Here is a 26,157-nt window from a genome sequence, read left to right as displayed (position 1 = left end):
AATGTTTAATTTTTTGTTTTCCGTAAATACAAATTCAAATATTTTATTTTTTTAGTTTAATATGTTATTTTACTTTTTAAACTTGATTATTTAAATTTCAGAAAACTGAACTTTCAATATTATTTTTTTTTTATTATTATTATTATTTTATTTTAATTATCATTATTAGTTTTTTTTGTTCAATTTTTTAATTTATATAATATAAAATCCATTAATTTATAATAAAAGAATTTTTTATTATTTTTATTTTTTTTAATTATATAAATTTATATGGATTTTAATTGTTTTTTAATTTAATTTATGAACTAAAACAAGATTTTTATATTTAATTTTTTAAACATAAATTTAAGAATTTTATTTTTTTTTTTAATTTAACAGATTATAATAAATATTATAAGTTTAATATTATATAATGATTTTTTTTAATTTTTTTAATTTAATTGGTTATTTTAATTTTTATTATTATAATTTGTTACCATAAATTTTTCATGATTAATATTTTAAATTTTATAAATTTAAATTAACAATTGTTTTCTAATTTGATTTATAATTTTTATTTTTTTTTTATATTTAATTTTTATAAACACAAATTTAGTTTATTCAGCTTATAAAATAAAAATAACAAATTAAATTTAAAAACAAAATTAAAATTCTTAAATTTGTGTTAATAAATATTAAAAAAATAAATATAAAAAAATTAATTAAATTAGAAATCAATTAAAATTGTTAAGCTAAATTTATAGAATTTTAAACATAAGCATGTTAATAATAACAAATTAAAACAAAAAAAAAAATAAAATTAAAATTGTATAAAATTTATATTTTTATTAAAAAATAAAAATAACCAATTAAATTTAAGCTAAACTTAATTATTTAAATTATAGAATTATATCTTTTTTTAAATTTAATAGGTTATTTTAAATTTTCAAGGGTAATACTTTGAATTTTAAAAATATTAAATTAAGATTTGTTGAATTTAATTTTTATTTAAAATAATATATTTTTTTATTGTGTCATTTTTAATTTTTTAAATGAACAAAATATTAAAAACAAACTTTTTATGAATAAAAGATTTATTGCAATTTGTCAATAATCAACAACAACAATAATAATAATTAATAATTCTAATAAATATTAGAATAATATATTATTTTTATTGGTTTCCTAATAACAACCAGTTTAGAATCCAGTCAAAATAAGTTGAATAAATATAATTTTTCCCTGTCTATAATCCGTCTTGATTAAAAAATTAAAACGTCGTTTAAAGTTTGTTATAACAACAATACAATAATAGAAATTAATTATTCGATTATTTTTAACAATTACTATTTTCGTACATCTAATTGGCATTCAATAACAAATTGGAACAAAATGGTACATTTTTATTTATTTATTTTTATTATGATGAATACATAATTTCCTATTTATGTGTTCTAAAGACAACAAATGTCAACAAATTTATTTTTATTTAATTGGTTATTTTAATTGTTTTATTTTAATTTGATATAATTTTTCATGCAATTTAAATGAACAATTTTAATTGTATTTTAATTTAACTTTTTATGTTTAATTTCTTCAACATAAATTTAATAATTTTATATTTTTTTTAATTTATGAGATTGTTATTTCACAAATATATATTAACAATTTTGTTATTATTTTTATTTAATTGGATTCATGCTTAATATTTTAAATTTTATAAATTTAAATTAACAATTTTGATTGTTTTGTAATTTAATTTATAATTTTTATTTTTTTATATTTATTTAATTATATAATTATATTAATTATTTAATTTTTATAAACACAAATTTAAGAATTTCAATTTTGTTTTTAAATTTAATTGGTTATTTTTATTTCGTAAGCTTAATTATTTAATGTATTTAAATTAATAATATAAATATTATATAATTAAAATTTTAATTTTATTTTCTATTATTTTAATTTGTTATTATTAATTTTCTATTTATATTTAACTTCAGTATACCTAATCAAAATATTCGATTTATTATTATTAAATAAAGTTTTAAGTTTTTAAACGAGTATTTGTAGAATAATTTTTAGTCGACCTGAAATATGACGATAACTATCAGCAATATTGTTATAGTCTTGAACATCTACTGGTTACAGGTGAAACTCTAGATTCACCCAACAATTATTCGCCTTCATTTCACAATCTAATAACGTAACACAATTATAATGTAAAACAATTCACTTCCACAATGCACTGAAACTATACACTTTAGATCGCCTTCGCCATTTTTTAAACCGCAGAATGAAACCATTAATTAAATAATTTTTATGTTTACAAGCAATAAAACATATTAAAGTAATTACTATTGATAATTTTGCATGATAATTTGCGCCCATAAATCGAGGTTATTTCAAATAAGGAAATTTTCATTAATGAGTTTACATCCAGTCATAACTGTTTGCTTGCACAATAGAAAGTTATTTAAAATCAATTAAACAATTAACCACAAGAGAAACTGGCGTAAATGTGAGCGAATGCAAATTTATTTTGTTCGTGCGGCATGATTTGCTGTTTTATAGATGGTATAATTCATCGCACATGATTTATGCACACATGATTGTTGCCATTAATTTTAACGAAACTTTGTCTCGCTCACAATGGCAATTAACACTGGTATTGTACGTTTTATATTAATTACTCAATTTGCGGTGCTCGTGCGATAATTGATGGTAAATAAATTTATTTTCCTGGGAACTAGTTGTAACAGTTTTTGCTTAAAGGGGCGTTCATTAATTACGTAAAGATTCCGAGATATTGGGAGGTTAAAGAGTTTTGGTGCAATTAATCTTTTTAGAGATAAAATCTTACTTAAGTATAGAGAAATCTTGTCTTGCTCTTACGTTTGCGGAGAAAGTCAAAAATGGCCAAAATCGTCAATCATTAGAAAGATGTTATATATGTACAATTGTCGTTCAGACTGATACAATTTAATTCATAAAAGACTACTCACGGTTGATCACTCAGTGACAATGGTTAGCTTCTGGCGTACCTGTAAGAAAATAAAACGTCACCACTATACTTCCCACAAAATTAAACGTTTACTTTCTGTAATGAATAACAACTGATATGCACAGAAAGAAATTTAACCTTGGTGCATAATTTAACAGTTTTATCTATGGACATATGACTTAGTTTTTATTGTCAAAGTGTTATAAATTGAAAATGTCTAAAATTCCTAAGTGATACCAAAATTAAAGATCCAATGAATATTTAATTAAGTGATGATTATGTAAGTCGAATTTTGCGAAATGTCTAGACTACTCAAAAAGTTCGTCGACCTCACACAACTGTAAAAAGAAAACTTCTTCTCTAGTACTAATATAGTACCAATGGTAATGTCATCTGGTTTATAATATTTATTTTTTATATTATCAATTATTTGAATTTTAATGTTATTATTGATTATATCAGTTGGTAATAAAATTAGAGTATAAATTAGATAGTTTGAGCAGATATTATTCTGGTTCGAAAAGAGTTATTCCGATTACTGGAGTTACTTCGTTGGAATCAACATGTTTCCAAGTAGATATTATATTTTTGTTGGGCATATAAAACTATAAAGTATGTTGGTTAAATAAATTGTATGCAGGTAATTAATGTGTTATCTTTGAATTAGTGATCCTTGTAATTTATTCTGATGCTCAATTGAGATATAAATTGCATACAATTTAATTTGTAATCAAGTATAACTTCAACTTAATTAAAAATAAACTGTACATTTACATTGCTCCAGTGACAGAAGATTCTTTTAAATTTTTGATATTACAGTACAATACTTGAATTAGTTCAGTTGTTTCTCAGTTAAATCAATGACGAATTCTTTTTCCTAAAGACCATTTTATTTATCAAGGATTTCATGATTTATTCAAATCCTCTTTACTCAGATTAAATTTTACTGAAGATGTAAGAATGAAAAATCTTTTCCATATGAATCTTTTAGTTTCATATTCTCAGGACACAAAAATGTCCAACATTTTTTCACAGATTTCTTTCTGTATTGTATATTAAACAGCTAAATTAAAATTAAAAATCTCACGAAAATAAAATGAACATATATTTTCATAAAATAAATTAAAAATAAACTGTACATTTATATTACTCTAGTGACTCCGAATATTCTTCTACATTTTTAATATTACTGTATATTACTTCATGAAATAGTTCAGTTGTTTCTCAGTTAAATGAATGACGAACTCTTCTTCCCAAAGACCATTTTCTTGATCAACGATGCAACATTTTTTACAGAATCCTTTCGGTATTGTTTATTAAACAGCTAAATTAAAATTTAAAAATTCACGAAAATAAAATGAATATGTATTTTCATAAAATAAATTAAAAATAAACTGTACATTTTATTACTCTAGTGACTCCGAATATTTTTCTACATTTTTAATATTACTGTATATTACTTCATGAATTAGTTCAGTTGTTTCTCAGTTAAATCAATGACGAACTCTTCTTTCCAAAGACCATTTTCTTGATCAAGGATTTCATGATTTTTTCAAATCCTTTTTACTCAGTTTAAATTTTTCTGAAGATGTAAGAGTGAAAAATCTTTTCCATATGAATCTTTTAGTTTCATATTCTCAGGACACAAAGATGTCGAACCTTTTTTACAGATTCCTTTCTATATTGTTTATTAAACAGCTACATTAAAATTAAAAAAACTCACGAAAATAAAATGAATATGTATTTTCATAAAATAAATTAGAAATAAAGTGTACATTTATATTACTCAAGTGACTCCGAAATTTTTTCTACATTTTTAATACTACTCTATCTTGGATTAGTTTAGTTATTTCTCATTTACATCAATGATGAACTCTTCTTCGAAAGTAGTTAAGTACCATTCAGCTCATTTGATGATGATTTTAAAGATTTGATGATATTTTCGAATCTTTTCAACTAAGCTAAATTTTTTTGAAACTGTAAGAGAGGAATATCTTTTTCATATGAATCACTTAGTTTCGTAATTTCAGACCACAAAAATGTATAATTTTTTCTAATATTTTTTACCAATGGATTTTTGTTGGACACATAAAATTATAAATCATCTTTGTTGAGAATAAGCTGGCAGTACATTAAATTATTCTCTAGGTAATGAAAGTATTTATATTACAAGAATATATATTGGACCTACCCCAACAAACTTTTTATTGCTATTTTAAAATCAATAAAATAAACAATAAAACAAATAAAAAATACAATCAAACACGTACAATTTTTTTTTTAAATCGGCAGTCTAGACAAATACAAGTTCATCGACCCATATGCACCATATGGACCGTAAAACTAAAAATGGGAACATTCCCATTTCACTATCAACTTAAATATTTGCATAAATATGCATCACTTTCTTAAAGCTTAGATAAATTCATTTATTGACACAACCTAAAATAGTTAAAATCGGTTAATAGCTCATCATTACTGTTTTATACGTGGGCAAAGTTAATATGCGTCCAATGGATCGAGCATATGTTTTATTACGCGCACATTTGAATTATTTAACTCCCCGTCTTACGTGCAGAGACTCGTACAAGTGCATATTAGGAAATGATGACGACCGTCACTCAAATGATTCATGAGTTGCTTTTTTCTTGGCCGTTTCAAGTCCAAAAAGTAACTGGTACATACAATGTTGTTTTATAATAACAAATTTATTTGCTTATTCCGATTAGAAGCTGGCTAATTAGTTGTTTGAAGAGTTAATATTTTATTTCGACGGTTTGTTGCCCTTATTTCACCTACCGTTATCAGAAACTACACGAGTGTATTTTATTATGTTTGCTAGCTCCGTATTCTTCCACGGCTTATGACTTTAAATGGGCAACAGGGTGAGGAACATTAATTTGTTGTCCCCTCGGTACATTTATGTTAAATGTAAAGGGCAATGCGTGTGCGATAATAGTCCCATTCCACCTTCGAGTACACATACGTAAACCGTCACACACACAGGCGACCAGTTGTGTATAAATAAAGATGATGTCATCGATATAAACGTACTACGTTTAACCTAGCGAGGAGCCTGGTACACTGCACTGTTTATCGAAGGTAGGCGCATTGAACGCTGGCTCAGTATACGGCCGACCGAGGTGTACACGTTGAAAATCATTTTCAACAGAGGAAAGTTTGGTTTACTCAGTCGGAGATAAACACAGCAATGTTTACAAAATTTATTTAAAATTTCAATTCTAAAAAATAGGATCTCAGTCAAAGATATACTCTTTTTTTATGCTGTTCATTGTTTAATGGATTTTTTCAAATGGATATTTATATTAATTAATTATAACTCTGTCAAATCTGTTCACCAAATATCAGTCTTTTTTTTAAGTTGTTCATTTTTAAATGGATTTTACAAATGAATATTATATTAATCAAGTATAACTCTGTCAAACCTGTTCACCAAATATCAGTATTTTTTTAAATTGTTCATTTAGGATATTTATCAAAAATCGTTATTAAACCATTAAAAAAATATAATTTTTATAAAAACACATGTTTTTTTTTCTTAAATAATTATAACTTATAACAAAAATTTACCAATTCTCACTCTTTCTTGTCCATTTTTTTTAAGTAATTCGTTAAAGACATTTATCAAAAAAATGTATTAAACCGTTAAAAAATATAAATTTTTTAAAAACAAATATTTATTTCTTAAAAAAGTGTGTCAACTTTTCTTTTTAAGTTATTTATTTATTAATGGACCTAACAAATGGTTATTTGTAAGAAATATTTATCAAACCGTTAAAAATATGATTTTTTTTCAAAAATACATATTATTTCTACAAATAATTGTAACTCCGTCAAAAATTCACCAAATATCAGCCTTTTTTTAAGTTGTTCATTTAGGATATTTTTTTACTAAACCATTAAAAAATATGTATATTATTAAAAAACACATGTTTATTTCTTAAATAATTATAACTCGATCAAAAATTCACCAATTACACTCTTTCCTTTTAAGTTGTTGTGGATTTTACAAAACCGTTAAAAAATATGATATTTTAAAAGATACATGTTTATTTCTTCAAATAATTATAACTCTCTCAAAAATTCACAAAATATCAGTATTTTTTTAAGTTGTTCATTTTTTAATAAGATTATTAAAGATTTACAAAATGATATTTATCACAATTTTTTACAAAACCATTAACAAATATATATATTTTTAAAAAACATATGTTTAATTATTAAATAATTATAACTTGAACAAAAATTCACCAATTATTATTATTATTTAAGCTGTTCATTTTTAATGGATTTTACAAACGGATATTTGTAGATATTTTTCACCAAACCGTTAAAAAATATGATTTTTTAAAAAATTTATGTTTATATCTTCAAATAATTATAACTCTATCAAAAATTCACCAAATATCACTCTTACTTTTTAAGTTGTTCATTTTTTAATGAACTTTGCAAAAGGATAATATTTATCAAATATTTTTTCTAAACCGTTAAAATACACAAATTTTTTAAAAACACATGTTTATTTCTTAAATAATTATCAATTATAACTCGACCAAAAATTCACCAATTATCATTGTTTTTTAAAACCGTTCATTTTTAACGGATTTTACGAATGGATATTTGTAAAAAAATTACCACACCGTTGAAAAATATGATTTTTTCAAAAATACTGTTTATTTCTCCAAATAAATATAGCTCTGTCAAAAATTCACCAAAAAACAGTCTTCATTTTTTAATGAACTTTTTCAAAGAATATTAATTAAAAATTTTTTATTAAATCGTTAAAAAATATGAATATTTTAAAAACACATGTTTATTTTATAAATAATTATAACTCGAAGAAAAATTCACCAATTATCACACTTTCTTTTTAAGTTGTTCTTTTTTTAATGAACTTACAAATGGATATTTGTAGAAATCTTTTACCAAACCGTTAAAAAATATGAGTTTTTCAAAAGTCCATGTTTATTTCTTCTCGATAATTATAACTCTGTCAAAAATTCACCAAATATCACTCTTACTTTTTAAGAAAAGTTTTTTAACACTTAAAAATTCACCAATTATCTCCCTCTTCTTTTTAAGTTGTTCATTACAAACGAATTTTTGTAAAAAATTTGTACTAAACCGTTAAAAATTTTTCAAAAACACATGTTTGTTTGTTGAAATAATTACACCTTCGTCAAAAATTCACAATTATCACTCCTTCTTTTTAAGTAACTTTAATAATGGATATTTCTAAACACGTTTATTTATTCATAATTACAATGGTTATAACACCAAATATCACCTTTTAGGAGTTGTTTATTTGTGGAAGAATTTCACAAAAATATTTTTTCTTTAAATTGTGTTCTACAATATTTCTAAGTTGTTGAATTTTCACCATTTTTAATTTTTGTTACAAACTATACTTTATCATATTTATCATAGCACAAGTGTTTCATCAATTTTTATAATTACTGCTAATACTCTTTAATTTTATTTTGTAACAAAGGAAAATATAAACTTTTTACACACTTGAGGGTAATTTTTATAAATCATAACAATATTTATTATATTGTTTGTGCCTTTGGGTATATCCGTAGAACATTTTATTAATGCACAACGATTAATTACGCCTGTTACGTAATCCGCGTATTGAATAATTGTTGTACAAATTAATTAATATGCTAATTACTGTAATTTTATATTCTAGCAACAATATGCAGACATAAATAAATTATATTGCAAAAGTGAAATGGATTATGGTAGCAATAAATATCTCCTGTTAACAAGATATTTCGTACGGATGTCTGTTATTCGCTAAATAGTGATAGTAACAAACAATCCACTGCAACAACATTCAACCAATATCCTTGTGCATTAGCTAAACACACATGTATTATTAAAAGGTCGCAATTCAAACTGTTATTACATATAATTTACAATGTCCTTCCGGTCTTTGCAAAACAACAACCTAACAATCGAGTTTTCTTTAAACCACATATTATGTTATGCAAATAAAAATATCTCGAATATTTTCACAATTAATTCACATCTAAAAGTGTTGGTGATCGACGTTCGACAATTAAAATAGTTCGAAGCCCGTGTGGAACGTGACCCGTCTGCCAATATGGTACCGATTTCGCATCGATAATAAATCAATCGGTTTGTTAATGCATCGATATCAGGTGTGACCACACCGACACGTTCGCATAAATGTCAAGCCGTAAATTATTGTTAACGACTCACAAAAATTCTCCTGATGAATTTTTAATAATCGTTAAACACGAGGAAAGTTTAAAATTTTTCTTAAGATGTAGAAAATAAATGGAGTTGAGGTTTTTAATTTGAATATGAAGTAGTAGTAAAATTTTGTACGAAGGAATAATATTTAAATGTGCTTAAAACAAACAATTCAAACCACTTGAATTAATCCTAATACTTTTTAAAATAAAACTTTACTCTAATAATAAAAATATGTATTTCTTATATTCATCTAGTTATTCATTAGAAGTTTGTGGAGAACGAAATAAGGTATTAATCTGAAATGTTTGTATTAATTATAAATTGATTTGAATTACTTTTCTAATTTATTTTTAACAAAGTTTCATTTCCTGTTTTGCTAAAAGTAATGTTATTTTAAATGCAACACTCTGTATATTTTTAGATTTTTAAATTCTACATGTAATTGAAAAAATAATGGCTGCAACAATACTTGAACTTAATAGTTATTAATTTATTTTTAAAAATTTTGACATATTGATGGTCTAGCCAAAATATCTGTAAAGCTACCAAGCCACCAATTTTGATGCTGAAAAGTTCATTTTTGGTATAGACGTTAACCAAGGACCATCCTACAAGAAGCAATTATTAGTTCTCTCAAATTTTGTACAGGGTGATCATTATTTAAGTTTAAATTTGTACACCATAAAAAATTAATAAATTTGTTCTTTTCAATGGAACACTCTGTATATTTTTGGATTTTTAAAATCTACATGTAATTGCAAATCAAATGGCAATACCATGTATTATATTTAAACCCAATAATTTTTGAGTTATTAAATTATTTACAAAAATTTTGATGCTGGAATGATCATTTTTGGTATACACATTAACTAAGGACCATCCTACAAAAGCAATTATTAGTACTCTCAAATTTTGTACAGGGTGATCATTATTTATGTTTAATTTTGTAAACCATAAAATATTAATAACTTTATTCTTTTCAATGGAACAGTCTGTATATTTTTGGATTTTTAAATTCTACATGTAATTGCAAATAAAATAGTAATACCATGTATGATACCTACACCCAATAGTTTTTGAATTATTAATTTTTATCCAAAATTTTGATAGATTGATGGTCTAGCCAAAATGTCTGCAACACTAAAAAGTTCATTTGTGGCATACACGTTAAGCACGGGTCATACTAAATGGTGCCGTTAATACTTCTAAATTTTATACAGGGTGTTCTTTATTTATGTTTAATTTTGTATCTTAAAACCAATAACTTCTTTATTTTTACTGAAACACCAAGTTTATATATAAATTGAATATTAACAAAGATAAAATATGTTGTATATTTTTACTAAATAAAATTTATTTTTTTATTTTATCTGCTGATCTTAATTTTAATAAAAAAATTCTGGAAGATACAACATCAAAAAATCAATGACAACCCAATTTTTACAAACTTTTTTCAATACCGTAACTTTTGAACATAAGTTTATCATCAAAATATTAAATATGTAAATAAAAGGATTAATTAAACTCTTTGTTGCGTTTTATAATTGTTTATATTGTGCTGTTAATTGCAACTAAACATTCCTCCTTCAGCTTAAGCCCTATTACAAATTATTTAAATTTCAGTATCATATCGTGTATGTTTAAAGAAAGCTAAACAAACACGCATAAATCATAAAGTAACGGATTATTAGCCAAGTGGAAGTACATTTTGACAAGTGCCGCGGTCCGATTTAAAAATAAACACCGACTATTTTAATTTCGCCGCCCCGCTACCCACGTACTTATTTTTTTTTTCTTTTATTACCGAAATAATCGTGGACATCAACACTTAAATTTTAAATTCGTCTCTTGCGAGTGCGTTGATAATTTCTTGTTGTGTTAATACCGAATTTAATTTGTTGGCAATAAAACGTGGCCGGTCGGTGATTTGTGTGACTTCCAAAATAACAATATTAATTAAAAGTCTCAATGCCAGTTGTTCACGTGTTTCTACACTGAAATTAGACCAAACTTGTGGAATGGGCTTATTTACAAAACGTTACACCTACACGCCACCCTGATCTCTATAAGCTTGTTCATTGCATTAATCATTGTTAGCTTAAAGACGACGTCTGATTAACGGTCACATAATGTCACAATCCTTAGTTTCCGTTAAATCGATAATAATAAAATTATACATAATATTGATAGAAATATCGACAGTATTGGAAACATTATTTTATTATTGTTGTAATTATTATTGTTATGTACAAGGTGTATCAAATTGAACCATCGATAATATAAGTAGTACTACGATAATATCAGGTCACTACACTTGATGTGACATAAATAATAATAAAAAATAAAATTAATAATGTAAGATACTAACGTCATTCGAGAAAAATAACGAATATATATGACCAATTATTCTCAAGTGATTCAAAACTATCGATACTCTTCAATATTATTGAACTATCCATAACATTAATAGTACTATCGATAGTATCAGGTCACTAAACCTGATGTGACATTAATAATATTAAAAAAAAATGAAGAATAAAATTAATTATGTAAGATACCAACGTCATTCGAGAAAAATAACAAATATATACGACCAATTATTCTCAAGTGATTCAAAACTATCGATACTCTTCAATATTATTGAACTATCCATAACATTAATAGTACTATCGATAGTATCAGGTCACTAAACCTGATGTGACATTAATAATATTAAAAAAAATGAAGAATAAAATTAATTATGTAAGATACCAACGTCATTCGAGAAAAATAACAAATATATACGACCAATTATTCTAAAGTGATTCAAAACTATCGATACTCTTCAATATTATTGAATTACCAATAACATTAATAGTACGATACATACGTACATTAATAGATCGATAGTATCTGATCACTTCACCTGATGTAACATTAATAATATTAAAAAAATGAAGAAAAAAATTGATAATGTAAGATACTAACGTCATTCGAGAAAAATAACAAATATATATGACCAATTATTCTCAAGTGATTCAAAACTATCGTTACTCTTCAATATTATTGAACTATCGATAACATTAATAGTACTATCGATAGCATCAGATCACTACATCTGATGTGACATTAATAATATTAAAAAAATGAAGAATAAAATTAATAATGTAAGATACTAACATCATTCGAGAAAAATAACAAATATATATGTCCAATTCTTCTCAAGTGATTCAAAACTGTCGATAGTCTTCAATATTATTGAACTATCGATAACATCAATGGTACTATCGATAGTATCAAGTCACTACAAAAATAACAATTTTATATGGAGTCATTATTTATAAGTCATTCAGAATTATCGATTGTCTTCAATGTTATTGAACTATCGATAACATCAATAGTACTACTGATAGTATCAGGTCATAACACATGATGTGGCATTAATAATAATTGCTATAAAAATGATATAAAATGTAAAAGATTAATCAATTCTTTCTTTTGGTACTATGAAAATTATTATCACAAAATATGTCAATTTTATAATCACTAACACCTGCTAGAAAAAATATATAAAATAGAGATGATATATTTAAACATCTCTTTCTTTTGATACTTAGTGTTCAAATCAGCTAAACTCTTTTTTTTAAGATCTTTGAAAATAACTATAAAAATTATCTTAACAAAATTTGTCAATTTTATAGTCACTAACGGTTGTTATAAAGAAGGCTTAAAGTAGAGAAAAAGATTAAAAAAATCTTTCTTTTGACACGTTGAAGTTTATCGACTTCAGTTCAGCCAAATTTAACTTTCAAAGGAATTCTGAATGAATGAAAATGACATACTATTATATTAAAATAAAATAAATGATTAAAATATAAAAAAAGTATGAATTACTAAGTAAACCAACTAACTAAATAAATAAAAGTCACTTTCTTATAAGCCAAAATTAGTCACTCCCAAAAACCCAAATTGACCCAGTTGACCCTACGGACCCAGGAACCACGGAAAAGCCGCCGTCAAGTATCCAAAATTCGGGCATAAATAAACACGTATGTGGAACGTCCTTGTCGTTCAGCCAAAGGTCGGCGTCGTCGCAACGACGACGTCGGCGATTTATTATTGGTCGCAATGACCCCACGGAACGAATCTCCGGTTCTAGAGCTGATCTCACCGCCATCAAAATACAATAAATAAAATCACTGTCGTTAATCCGATTCCGTCTTTTAATACACTCAATGGTGTGCCGACAATGCGAACTTAATTTCGACGGCTTCATTCACCGCCCGGGAATTCGTGCGATGAACTAATTGGACGTCGTCGCACTCGTACGATGTTTGCGCATTTTTTTAATGTTGTTGTTACGTCAGGTGTAGTGGCCGGATACTACTGATAGTACTATTCGTACTATCGATGATACTATTGGAGTTTATCGATAGTTAATCGATAGTAAATTACTTTTTTTGTTGTCATTGTTAACGTCAAATGTAGGGGGGATATTATCGATAATTTAAAAATGACAAATTACCTTTCAAACAAATTTTCAAAAAAAAACTTCAATTTGGTTGGACTGAAGTCCACAAACTTAGTATCAAAAGAAAGAATTGCTTAATCTATCTTCTATATTTTATATCACTTTTATATCAACAGTAGTCTAAAAAAGTGACATTTTGTGATGTTGATTTTTATATTTTCTTTCAAACTCTTTTCAAACAAATTTTCAAAAAAAACTTCAATTTGGTTGGACTGAAGCCCACAAACTTAGTATCAAAAGAAAACATTGATTAATGTATCTTCTATATTTTATACCATTTTTATAGCAATCCTAGATTATAAAAATGACAAATTTTGTGATTTTAATTAAACTATAAATACATTCGAGTTATCGAAGTTCGAGTGTATTAACAAATCATAATGTCAAGAAAGTAAAAAATATCAAGTAAATCAACAACATATGTATTTTTGTATTTCATCAATAACTGGTAGGAATAAGATTGGTTTTCACATTAATTAAAATTTCATGCAAAGACCAACTTGTTCAAAAATCTTTATCAAGAACATAAATAAGTATTTTTGTATTTGGTCAGTATCTGATAGAACATAATCTCAACAGAGAGTAGTGTTTAGGTTGTTCTTCACATTACATGCAAAGACCTCCTTGTCCAAGAATCTTTATCAACGACATACGTATTTTTGTATTTGGTAGTGTATGATCTCTAAAGAGAGTCCTGATAAAGTTTGTCTTTACTCTAATTGAAATTTGAAAACAATAGATGTAAAAACAAATTTGTTCAAGATTCTTATCAGCAACATACGTATTTTTGTATTTCCTCAATAACTGGTAGTGAAAAATCGGGATTAGGTTGGTCTCCAGATTAATTGAAATTTTAAAACAACAGATATGAATACAAACTACTCCTTGTTATTACCAACAACATACGTATTTCGTTTTCCAACAATAATTAGTTATTTGTTTAAGGAACTGGAAGATGTTGTCCTTTAAAAGTAAACTGAGCATTTTCCAACTCCTTAAATTAATTAACAAACACACCATCATTTATAATTCCCTAATACAGTAAGTACTTTCAGTAAACATTGTCATTGCCTACAATAAACAATTTCTCTTATATGTACACGAATAATGTCACTAATTTAAAAATTACTTCATATAATTGTTGATTTAAGTACTCGTCAGCTAATTGAATTGAGTACTCAAAAATCTCTACGACAGCGGCGAGTCTATTAGCTGCACAATGAAGATGTTCAATTAAAACAATGATTTATGCAAATCGTTTTGTTTATTGTCGTAAGACCGCTCTTTCATTTATCCGTAATCACGTTCATTTGCATAATGAGATATTTTGTGGGTATGCAATAAACTCGATAATATTATTAATTGAAATGTACGCAATAACTAAATAAAAGTGACGGTAACAGAAGCGATTAATCATCCATCGATTTGATGTCGTAAATTAATAGGGTTACCAATATATGCAAATCTATAATAATTAATACTTTTATATTTAGATTATGACATAAAAATTTGTTGTTTAATTTATGTAAATTACCATATTAACATTTTACATGTTAATTATTTGGATGCCATTACGCACTACCGAAGATATTAGAAACACTTTTCAACGCAGATAAACGGAAGCTTTATTTATAAAAATAATTGTGATGGAATTTAGCCAGATGGTTTTATTGTCTGACTGATAATTTAAATTTAAGAATTCAGTATCAACCTCAAAGGAAGCATTCACGCAGGCCACTATAAGATAACGAATCAAATCATGCGGTTTTTGCATCTCTGGATTCAGTAATTAACTAGTTGAAGTTGATTAATTAATTAATTTAAATATGAAACAAATGGTGGAGGTGGATATTTACATTTGAACTTCAACAGCACTAGTAACTAATAGATCATGTCAACACATAATCTGCATAATGGTTTTATATAAAATAATAAATACAAATTTTGTTTCATCCTCCGATGTTTTCGTTTGACACGTGTCGACCTTTTCTGATCGTCATCTGGTCGACCAACATTCTTGATAGGACGGTTTCTGGTAAGGATTTGGAAATAGTTTGGTCTGGCAACATCTGGTGACAACCTTTCGTTCAACTTTTGGAGGAGCCAACAAATATGATCTCTCTTAAGTCCCCCTGGTCAAGATAATTGTACGACCATTACAGGTTTCCGCACCGGATGATGTCACCGTGACAAATCACAATCCACACACACAGAGGTACGAACGGTGCGTAGTTAAACCTGTTCCGCAGTACTAATGGTTTCTCCCAGAAGGAGTGAACGGATTAGATTTTTCGTGCGGCGGCGATATGATTTATGGGGTACGACTCATTGGATTTTTCTGTATGTCCGACATTAGGTCACGATTAGCATTGATTAACCTTTAAACTATTGCCCGTTTACACATGTTGGATGAATGATGGTTGTTTAGTGCAATTAATTTTGTTGTTTTTTGTTTAACAACTTCTTTGTTGTCAAATGGTAACCTATGCCCAAAGGTAAAACAACCAAAGCTTGACGTGGTGCAACAAGAGTTTGTGAGTTAAGTTAATTGATGTAAAAAAATATGAATCACTGAATATTTTACTGGACATGTTGTACATCTTAAAATTCAATAATTTAATATAATTAATCAATTCCTTACAACTGATCATTCCATGTCGATTGTCCATACAAAAAACACATTATTTGTTACTTTTTGTGTTTGATTTCTTTGTTGTCAACTGTACAAAGATCAAATTACTGCAGCTTTAAAAATGAACAACAAACTTGACATGGAACAGCAAGATCTTCGTCGCCAGTTGAGTTAATTGATGTGCAAAATATGAATATCACTGACAGATTATTAATTACAATTAGTAAGTAAAAAATTATGACAGTTATTCATTTCAATTAATTTATCAATTTTAGTTGCTTCCTGTTTTTCACATTCAGTGACAATCGAATTATTACAATTCAATTATTAATAAATAAAAAAATTGATAGACATGTTGCATATACTAAATTAAACAAACTGATCAAAACTTGGTAATATTATTTTATCCCAATTTATTTAATACTATTTTTTAATTCACCTAACTTACTCGTTAGTAATTTATAGAGAATGGAAAAGGGCATATTTTGGTTCTTTAAGTTCTACATATAATTCTAAATAAAATGGTTATATCATGTCCTAAACCAATTATAAGTACTCCCAAATTTTATACAGGGTTTTCGTTATTTACGTTTAATTTGGTACTTCTTAAAACAACAATAATATTGTTATTTTCAATGAAACACCCTGTATATTTTTAGATATTTAAATTCTACACGAAATAGAAATAAAATGGGTTTAATATGTCCTATACTTAAACCCAATAATTTATGAGTTATTATTTTTTTTACAAAAGTTTTGACAAATTGACAGACTAACAAAATTGCCTGTAAAGCTATCAATTTTCATACAAACAAGTTAATTTTTGGCAAACACGTTAACTAAGAACTGTTCTGTAAGGAGTTATTATTAATACTCCCAATTTTTATACAGGGTGTTCGTTATTTACGTTTAATTTTGTACATATTAAAACATCAATAACTTAATTTGGTATTTTAAATGAAACATCATGTAACTTTGGATTTTTAAATTTAACATGAAATTGCACATAAAATAGGTATAATATGTCCTATACCTAAACCCAATAATTTATGAGTTATTAATTTTATTCCAAATATTTTGGCAGACTGATGGTTTAGCTAAAATGTCCATAAAGCCACCAATTTTGATGCTGGAAAGTTCATTTTGCCTGTGTTATGTTAAACAAGGACCATTTTATAAGAAGTTATTATTAGTATTCCCAAATTTTATACATAATGTTTCAAAAAATAACAAAGTTAATATATTCAAAATTAAAAGTAAATAACGAACACCCTGTATAAAATTTAGAAGTATAAATAATGGCTTTTCATAGAATGGTCCTTGGTTAACGTGTATGTCACAAGTGAAATTTCTTGCATCAAAATTAATGACTTTTAGTTAGGCCTGTCAAAATTTTTGAAAAAAACGTTAATAACTAAAAAACTATTGAGTTTAGGTATAGTCATTTTATTTGTTTATGTGTAGGTTTTAAAAACTCAAAAATATATAGGGTGTTTGATTTCAAATAACAAAGATATTGATGTTTTAAGATGTTCAAAATTATGTTATAAGTAAATAACGTACACCCTCCTATATAAAATTTGGAAGTATTAATAAAGGCTTCTTATAAAATGGTCATTGGTTAACGTGTAAGGCACAAGTAAACTTTCCTGTATCAAAATTAATGATTACTGACATTTTAGATAGGCCAAAATTTTTGGAAAAAAGATAATAAGTAAAAAACTATTGGGATTAGATATAAAACATACTCATTTTATTTGCAATTACATGTAGAAAATAAAAATCCAAAATATAGAGGATGTTCCATTGAAAATAACAAAATAAATGTCACTTCCGGCAAAACCGGAAATGAAGTTTTGTTTAAAGTAAATTAGAAGAGTAGTCAAATTATTTTAAATTTATTATTACTATAAAAATTACAAACCAACGCCATCAACTTCTAATGAGTAAATTAGATGAATCACCCTGTAGAACACCTAGATCCAGTGAATCAAGGATTTTTTGAGTCCAATTTGAGATAACACAGACAGATTAAATATTGTATATATTGATCAGCATCTTATCCTTAAATTAATAATGAGTTAGACCTCCACAATGATCTAGACACTGATTGACTAGCCTTGGCAATGATCTAATGAAGTGGCCAATTTCGTCTATTCTTTAATGACGCTGAAGGTCCACCAAAGTCTGTGAAGGGAAGGCTGAATTTCGAAGTCTACACGTGTTCTACGATGTCTTACACGTGTTCAATTGGTTATAAGTCCGAATATTTTGCTGGCCGGAGTAATAAATCTATACTGGAATGTTAGAAACTCTTCAAAGAAGTTGGAAAACTAAATTTTGAAAAGTCCTCACTTACTATAGCTTCACCACCACCAGTTTGATGTACTTCAAAACATTGTTGATTTCACCTTTCTTCGTGGTCCCTTCTTTCAGAGCACATCGTTAAATTCTCTGAGAAGCACTGGATTCTATAATAAACACTTCGCATGGTACAATACCATCCTTCTTCTGCAAACCACTGGTTGTTAATTGGATGAGTAACAATTTTTCCTCCCATGGTCCACTGGATTTATGTGATATATACCCATGAATAAGTTTATGTATTCACAGACGTCTCCTGTCATAATTTTGAGGCATTAAACCCAAAGCATTTTATTTTAAGATTTACACACATCTTCTCATAATGGAATCTCTTCCGCCCCACAAAGCACGATTAAATAAAATTACGATTAAAACTGTATTAAACCATTAAAAACGTTACGCCTGGCTCGTGGCAAAATTGTAGCCGTTCCGCGAACAATTATTTATAACACCTGACATAATAAACCAGGATGTTTAAAGCGTTAGGAGTGTCAATGTTAAATAAATCGAATGAAATACAATAAAATTCTCGAAATGCTAAAGCTATAAATTATTTTCTAATTTGTAATTCGACTGCATAAGACTTTATTATTTTCCTATTTGCATATACTTAATTATGTTTTTTTTTTAATGTATTAGTCATAGTTCGGTCACTTCTTGCTCGACTGGCTGCTTTAATATGTTAATTTCTTGGAAACAGGCATTTTTATGATATTGTGGTCATGTTTTAATAATTTTAACATTATTGAGTTTTGACAAAAGATTGTATAAAAATCGTCGGTCACAAAAAATAGTCAAATTTATCTATTAATAGATTATACATTTGTCAGATTAAGTGTGAGAGTCATTTTCGCTTAATTTATAGTATTATTGCGCTTATATTTTATTTATTCATTAGCTATAATCAGATTATGTTTGTAAAACGTGATGAAAGAGTCATTAAGTTTTTTGTTCCAGCATCAAGATTTATAAGTTGTTAAGTGTTAGTTTACAGAACAAAATTAAATGATGAAATCAAACACTCGAGCCTTTTTACACCATAGACCAACGCAATAACAATAAACGCAAACATGAACGAAATTCCAGAATCGTTAAATCCCACACTACCAACAAATGTTCCGCGGACAAAACACTGATCCAATTAAACGGCCTTTCCTAATTTCGCCTGTTTAATAAAAGGGAACACGTGTTCCCTTTTGAATTCAATATATTTGACTTCTAATATCCTCGGTGAAGTCATGCTCCTTAAATAACTTCCATTACCATTATTGTTATTTTTTTTGTTTTCTCAAACAGTTGGAACAAATAAAGCGACGGCACAAAAGGTAAACATTGAAATCATGCGTCGTTATCAAGAACGAACCTTTCATTTCATGAGTAACATTTAGTCACTGATAATTTAACAAATGACTTTTCTTCAACAATCGCCCGTATTTAAAATGAAACTCATTATCTGATCATTTAGCGGATGATTGCGAACTCGATGACTCGAATCAGCTGGAACAACGTGCTCGCCGGCATAACTGTGGAATTAAATTCTCATCGGATGTTACGAGAAAATATTTCCGGGCTCTTGAAATTAATAGCATATTAACAGAGAAATTTAGCTCTTAGAAGTTGATAACTGTAGTTCTATATTATTACCTTTTAGGGACAACAAATGATTGTTTGATTGTTTTCTTTAATTAGTGATTTTTGATGGTCTCACTGGATGGTAAATTATCTGGAGGGAAACATGCTGACATATGTATATTTCTGTTAAAATTTTTGAGAAGTGTTTATCATTCTTTGTTTGTATGTATTTGATTAATCGGTGCCGAGTTGTGGACTCTCGTCGTTTAAAGAAATAATTTTTCTTTCAGTATACAGTATGTAAATGCATTTTAAATTTGAGATACACTAAACATCTCAAAACTGAATTTATGAGGAATAATCTATTGACTATTTCATTTATGCATAATAAGCAGTTCTCAGTTTACATCAAAAATAATATTGGACAAATTATATCATCTTTAAAATGAGGTAAATTAGTCAATCAAATTTTTGAGGATCTCACCGGATGGCCAACTATCTTGCGATAAACATGTTGGCCTGGTATGTGAGGGCTAATTAAAGACATATTTCTGTTAAGAAATTTGAAGAGTTTAACTGAATTTAAGAAGATTTTTTTATTAATTATTGTTCTTTATTTCTTTTGTTATTGATTAAACGTTCTTGAAGTGAGTATTCTCGTCATTTGAAGAAACATTTTCTATTCAGTGACATTACTTGATGCATTTTAAATTGTAAATACACCTTAGAACTCAATTTAATTGATAATCTTTTTAATGTTCCATCTATATATGATAAGCAGTGCCTAATTTATATCAAAGCAACATTGGACAAAAGTTAATACAATTAATTAAAGACGGTATAAAATTGTATCGTCTTTGAAAAGAGGTAAATCATCCAATGAATCAATCAAATTTTTGAGGATGGTAAACTATTTTGAGACAAAATTCTTGGCCTAGTATGTGAGAGGCGAATTAAAGATGTATGTGAGTTGAGGACTCTCGTCATTTGAAGTGATGATTTTCTATTCAGTGCAGAGGTTTTAGTTCCATTTTTAATTTAAAATACATTAAAAATCATAAAATTCAATTTAAGTGACAAAATCTTTTGACTATCCCATCTGTGTATGTAAAAAATGCTTAGTTTACATCTAAGACAACATAGTTAATTAAAGAATGTTTGATGGTTTAAAATTGTATCGTCTTTTAAAAGAAAGTAAATCCAATCAAAGTTTTGAGTATATCACTGGTTGGCAAACTGTTTTGAGACAAAATTCTTGGCCTGGTATGTGAGAGGCGACTTAAAGATGTATGATAAGAAATTTGAAGAATATTAGTGAATTGAAGGGGATTTTCATTGATTATCATTCTTCGTTTCTATTGTTATTGATTAAATGTTGCTGAGTTCAGAACTCTCATCATTTGAAGGAAGAATTTTCCATTCAGTACAGAATTTCCATTTTTAATTTAAAATACATTAAAAAGCATAAAACACAATTTAAGTGACATAATCTCTTGACTGTCCCATCTGTGTATGATAAGCAGTGCTTAGTTTAAAATTTTATAGTCTTTGAAAGGAAGTAATTCTTCCAATAAATCAATAACATTTTTGAGGATATCACTGGATGGTAAAGAGTTTTAGTGAATTGAAGGGGATTTTTATTAATTATCATTCTGTGTTTCTATTGTTATTAATTAAACATTGCTGAGTTAAGGACTCTCGTCATTTGAAAGAAGAATTTTCCATTCAGTGCAGAGTTTTTAGTTCTATTTTTAATTAAAAATACATTAAAGATCATAAAACTCAATTTAAATGACATAATCTTTTAACTGTCACATCTGTGTATGATAAGCAGTTCTTAGTTTACATCAAAGACAACATTGGACAAAAGGTAACATAGTTTTGAAAGGAGGTAAATCATTCAATAAATCAATCAATGGATGGCAAACTCTTTTGAGACAAAAATCTTGGTCTGGTATGTGAAAGGCGATTTAAAGATGTATATCTGATAAGAAATTTCTAGAGTTTTAATGTATTGAAGGAGATTTTTATTAATTATCATTCTTTGTTTCTACATGTTATTAAATAAAGAATTTTCCACTAAGTACAAAGTATTTAATTGCATTTTAAATTTAAAATACATGAAGATTTTAAAACTCCATTTATGACACTGTTGTATTTTATTCATTTACATATCGTAACCGGTGCTTTGTTTACACCAAAGATAATATTTGACAAGACGAAGTCTAAGTTAGTCCTGATACACGTGTGGAGAAGAATGATGCAAAATACACAAAACCTATTTTAGTAGGCATACCACCAAGAAGGCTGTCAAATCTTAACTTTGGATCAGATCAGGTTTTATGATAATGATAATGATTTAACTGATAACGATAGTATTTTGGTCTAATTGTATAAGACTTTTTTTATATTCTATTTTTTGGTATGTATGTAGACTCCGAGTTATATTTTTCAGGTTAAAAAATATATTGCATTGTCTCAAGCAAACGCATAATTAAAGTTTCCGACATGCCACATACATATTAAATAACAATCATTGACCTGCAATCTCAAAATCAATAAATAAAGACTACTGATAACTGGATAAAATATTCATATTAATAATGTCACTTATCATTTCCCCGATAAGACACTTTGTCTACCTATTGCTTCGTCAGCATGTTATTATCAGTTCAAAGATTAACCTGTAAAAAGTCACATATTACACACCTTGTAAAATCACCGATGACAAACTTGCTGGCATCCTGCGCGTTGTTGTTGCACCTCCTGCCCTCATCGCTCCTCCGGCACTTCTTCGCCTTGCATACGAAATCCCCGTTCCTGAATATGCCCGACCTGATCGTTGACGATCTATTGTTCCTGTGCGCGATGCCGTGGTTCCGCGTGACGATCTGCCGTTGCCTTTGCGGCCGCGTGTGGCCGATCTTCTGTCTGCCATTCCTCAAACGCGAAATCATCGCCGTCTCCATGCTTCGTTCCCCAGTTCAACAACGATACGGCATCGTGCGGGTGGACGGCGATCGAGGCTAAAATTTCCACAATGTACTCCCTTGTTTAAATTAAAACTGGTGCCCAAATTGCTTGTTTTAGTTCTGAATTTGTTCATTCCATTGTGGCTTTCAAAGTACTGACGGTACTGAAGCCAGCATGGATGGAGTGATTGATTTATTCAAAGTTGAGTTGAAGTTTTATTGTTGTTTTTATTCAGATGTGGTTGTAAAAGGAAGGCGGGAAGGGCAATAAGACGTCAAGTAAGACTCAAAATTTATTCTCCGCATGGATCGAAGACAGGTGCCGACGTAAGTCTTCCTTCCCGATGCATTTCCCACCGAAGCCGACTAAAATAAACCATCCGAGAGTCGGAATTAGAAAGTAAACACGACTTGTAACGTTCAATTTGGAAGTGCAACATCCAACTGAACCATGAACGAAACCAACTCGATTGTCCCGTCTTTGCAAGTGCAGGTACACAACATGGGCTTTACCTCGTCGAATTCGGATCGTACGTTTTATTAAACTGGCATAATTGTTACGTTCACCGACGCACGGGGAATCGGAACGGCTTTTAGGGGGTCGTGACCCGTTCAGACATGCAACGTCTGGTCGAGCGACGAGCGCGGACACAACGTGAATTTCGGACGCGCCATCGTACCACACACTCTTCGAAAAACGGAAATGAACTCGCGCCGTTCGGATAGAAACTGTTTATCCACGAAAGCGGACCTCCTCTCTCTGTCCCGCGTTTGACTCCCCACTATATTTACGGACGCGGCAATACAGTGCGCATTGAACAACTATCGGTTTTTATTTGTTTCGATAACCGAACTTCGGGGACTATTTTTAATTTTGTTTGAACTGTTAGACGAAAATCCAACACCTTTTCGGCAACTTATTCCTATCTGGCTTTTATTTGTTCACAAACAATGGCAAATTTTATAAAATCACGGTTATCAAATATTTTTTTTATACGTGAGTAAGCTTGCCAAATATTTATTTAAAATTGATGCAAAACATCTCGACATCTCAGGAAAATATAAAAAAAGTATGTGTGAACTTGTTTTTCATAATGTGTATTTCATACATTAAACCTGTTACACATACACAGTTTAGAATAATTTTGTGATAATTATTTCTCTTGTCCAGACATTAAATACATTTATTTTATAAAATTAATAAAATTATTATTACTACAATTACAAGGTACAAATAATTAACCAAATCAACCACCTTATTCTTCCTTAGCAATGTCTTATGGAAATATTAAACTTTGTTGCTTAGGAAAATGTTCTTGCATATTAATTTGGCTAACCAAATCTGGCGAATGCGCCAGTGTATCAATTATAAATACATTACAATTAAGTGTGTTACACACGCCACTTTATTGAGCACATTTGCAACTTTAAATTTATTAATGTCTGAAATAGTACAACTAAATGCTGAAAAATAAGTGGATAATTTAAATTGTATTTATCGCCAATTGTCTAGTTATTTTTTAGTAATTTTAATAATACCAACCTATAAAGTTTATTAATAAATTATATTTATCGCCATTTGTCTAGTTACTTTTTAGTAATTTTGATAAAACTAACTTATAAAGTTTGTTTACAAACACAGATTACATAACCTCAAAAAAAAATCAAGAAAACATGCCCGTATCGGTGAAATATTGGTACGTTTAATTCACAAATTGTTGCCAATAATTTGGACAACAAATTGCACAATGAATGGGTATGTGTATAACTATTATAATAATTATTAAAATTAGATCACCCGGACACCTTTACTCCTCGAGGGTTTCGAAGATTTTGCCTTTTTGAAATTCTAACCAACAAATAATACATGGTAAAAATACTGTAACCACAAATTTTCCTGACTGAATAAAAAGGAATTATGTATTCATTTTAACGTGCTCTGTTGCTTGAAGCAATTACGTTCGATAAGTTTATAAAAAGTGAAAAAAAAATTATGAAACAAAGATTAAGGTGACTAACATATTTCACTTCAAAAAGTTTAATCAAGGTGAAAATGAATTGGGAAGTCACTGATCCATAAAACTACTTTAGGAACAAGTGTTCGTCGTTTATTTAACTGAGGAACAACCAAATTAATCCAAAAACATTATAGAACAATATTAAAAATGTAGAAAAATAGAGTAAGAGCAAAATAAAAAGAATTCTGAAATAACTCCAGTAATCAAGATACCTTAATAGTCCGGAACGACATTTGCCCAGATTATTGAAGTTACACTGAATTAACTAACATACATGTTAATTATAAGTAGTTTATATCTATTCAAATAGCCGAATAAATAACAAGATGATAACTAATTCACTACATATACATATAAACTCCATAATAATTAAATGTCAGTTTATTCTCAACAAACATAAAATAAGATAAATGTACAGTTTTTTCTGTTTTATATTATGATTTTATTTTAATGAATTTTTTCATCTTAATTTAACTGTATAAAATATAATTGTTTTGGACAAATTCTTGATTATTTTCGAAATAAAAAGAATTTTAAAGTAACTCCATTAATTTGGATATCTCAGTCGTATATTTTCTATTGACTGAACTATTGAACTGTCGTACATCTGCTTTTATGTCATTAATTATAATAAAACTTCTTTCATTTGTTTGTTCTTTTCTTTAATTCTTATTAAAAAAGTAATGAATGTATAGATGAACTCTCTGGGATGACTTCTTAAAAATAAAAAGGTGTAACTGTATTGATCTCTGAGGTTTCTGGTAAGTACAAATGTTGATGTTCCTGGTCATAAACCATTACAATATTTTAATTAATACAAATTTGTGTAAAATACTTAACAATAATACTATTACTAAAAG

General features: G+C 27.6%; 1 protein-coding gene across 4 annotated transcripts in view; it reads right to left on the bottom strand.

Moving 5' to 3' along the window:
- LOC109602705 (uncharacterized) overlaps positions 1-26,157 on the bottom strand; it is a 93,102-nt gene that overhangs the window by 34,291 nt on the left and 32,654 nt on the right. The window contains exon 2 of one of the 4 annotated variants that reach the window (XM_049965313.1): positions 23,017-23,333. The exons of 2 other annotated variants lie outside the window; for them this stretch is intronic. In XM_049965313.1, coding sequence (XP_049821270.1) covers positions 23,017-23,276 — 260 coding nt within the window. In that variant the 5' untranslated portion in view covers positions 23,277-23,333. Of the gene's footprint in view, positions 1-23,016; positions 24,018-26,157 lie in introns of those variants that run through there. One more of the 4 variants, XM_049965312.1, reaches the window with a different exon arrangement.

Source organism: Aethina tumida, chromosome 3 (assembly GCF_024364675.1).
Source record: "Aethina tumida isolate Nest 87 chromosome 3, icAetTumi1.1, whole genome shotgun sequence".
Classification (NCBI taxonomy): domain Eukaryota; kingdom Metazoa; phylum Arthropoda; class Insecta; order Coleoptera; family Nitidulidae; genus Aethina; species Aethina tumida.
Note: the sequence above shows the minus strand (reverse complement) of the source record. Positions and strands in the feature narration are given on the sequence as shown.